The 1493-nt window shown below is 36.2% G+C and overlaps 1 protein-coding gene across 4 annotated transcripts in view; it reads left to right on the forward strand.

The window, feature by feature from the left end:
• The window catches only part of LOC109510584 (aldehyde dehydrogenase, dimeric NADP-preferring-like), a 28946-nt gene that overhangs the window by 24584 nt on the left and 2869 nt on the right, over positions 1-1493 (forward strand). For all 4 annotated transcript variants that reach the window (XM_019860988.1, XM_019860989.1, XM_019860990.1 and 1 more), the window contains one exon: positions 484-583. In XM_019860988.1, the coding sequence (XP_019716547.1) occupies positions 484-583 (100 nt within the window). The remainder of the gene's footprint in view (positions 1-483; positions 584-1493) is intronic.

Below are 1493 nucleotides of genomic sequence, written 5' to 3' on the forward strand. Positions count from 1 at the left end.
AGAGAGAGAGAGAGAGAGAGAGAGAGAGAGAGAGAGCGAGAGAGAGAGAGAGAGAGCTTTATCTCCAGGTAGCAGATGAGTATTTTTATGGAAAGAATGTTACAATGTCATTTCTGGAAATGATTGTTATACAGCTACGCAGTAGTGGGATGACAGTGTTTTTGTGCCTATGTTCCAACAAAGATGTTGAACTAAAAAAAATAAAAAAATAACCTTAATGTTAAATAAACAAACCTCATCAATGATGGGAAAACTTATCGGTGTAACTTTGAAACACACATGGTATATTTCAAACAAACAATTCTCAGTTATATGTTGCCAGGGAACAAACCCTCCAGGTTTGAATTTATAGGAGAGGCAATGTGGAAAGGTAAAATGGGTACACTACTTGACCTCGTGGAGTGGATGGAAAATGAATGCTATCATTTATAACAGTACCAGTTATTTATTTTCTTCTTTAATGATCTCTTTGTTTTTTTGAAGGTCACAAAAAAGATGATTGAGGAGACCACAAGTGGAGGCGTGACCGTCAATGATGTTATGATGCACTACACACTCATTTCACTCCCATTTGGTGGTGTAGGTAAGATGGTTCAACAATATATATATATATATATATCAAACGATTAAAATATTTAATCTTATTAAAAATGCAACTGTCATAACTAACTCAAATTCACTAAAAATTAATCGTGATTACTCACGCATTTTTGATCGTTTCTGAACTTCCTTTTATATTTTTTGTCCTATTTTTCCCCATTTTAATGCTCTCATCAACATGGAATCATGAATCAGTTTTCTATGTGCAAAATGCAAATATTTACTGAAATAACAATTTCGATTTTCAATTTTACATGAACATTTTTCACTTGGAGCAGTTATTCACACATAATCTCTCACACAATATTACTGTCCATCAACAACAGTGAAAAAAATATTTTGTCACACAACAGCTGCTTTAACAGCTCTTTTTATGGAATCAAAAAAGAGCAAGATAACATTATAAAGTGCACATCGAAGGTAAATTAGTACTCAGTCTATAGTGGATTTAAGCCATGGTTGCATACATTTATATGGCCACGGAACACTGTAACCTTCCACACAAAATAGTTCCAAACAAGTGACAATCGCGTCAGCTTCAGCTTGAGTCGAGCTGTGGACAATGTTGACAGGCTTGCATGCAGTAGCCATACATTTAGCTATGGCTTCAGCAAATTTGTTCTTCGTCGTGTTATACATTTTCTTCGCTTTGAAATTATCCATACCTGTCCGTCTGAGACGAGGGGGCGGAGTACTCACGTCAGCTGTGTACTTGGCCATTCAGCGGTATTTCAGACTCGACGTGCTATGATGATAGCTCAGTTTACGACTGCAAAACATACAGGTAACTTTGGTCTTGTCAATCGAACAATCTGGCAACTTTTTAAAAGTAAAATTTGCATTCATAAACTCTTTAAGTATCCGTTTTCAGTGTCTCGAGCTGCCGTGGCTGG

Source organism: Hippocampus comes, unplaced genomic scaffold (assembly GCF_001891065.2).
Source record: "Hippocampus comes isolate QL1 unplaced genomic scaffold, H_comes_QL1_v1.1 scaffold130, whole genome shotgun sequence".
Taxonomy (NCBI): domain Eukaryota; kingdom Metazoa; phylum Chordata; class Actinopteri; order Syngnathiformes; family Syngnathidae; genus Hippocampus; species Hippocampus comes.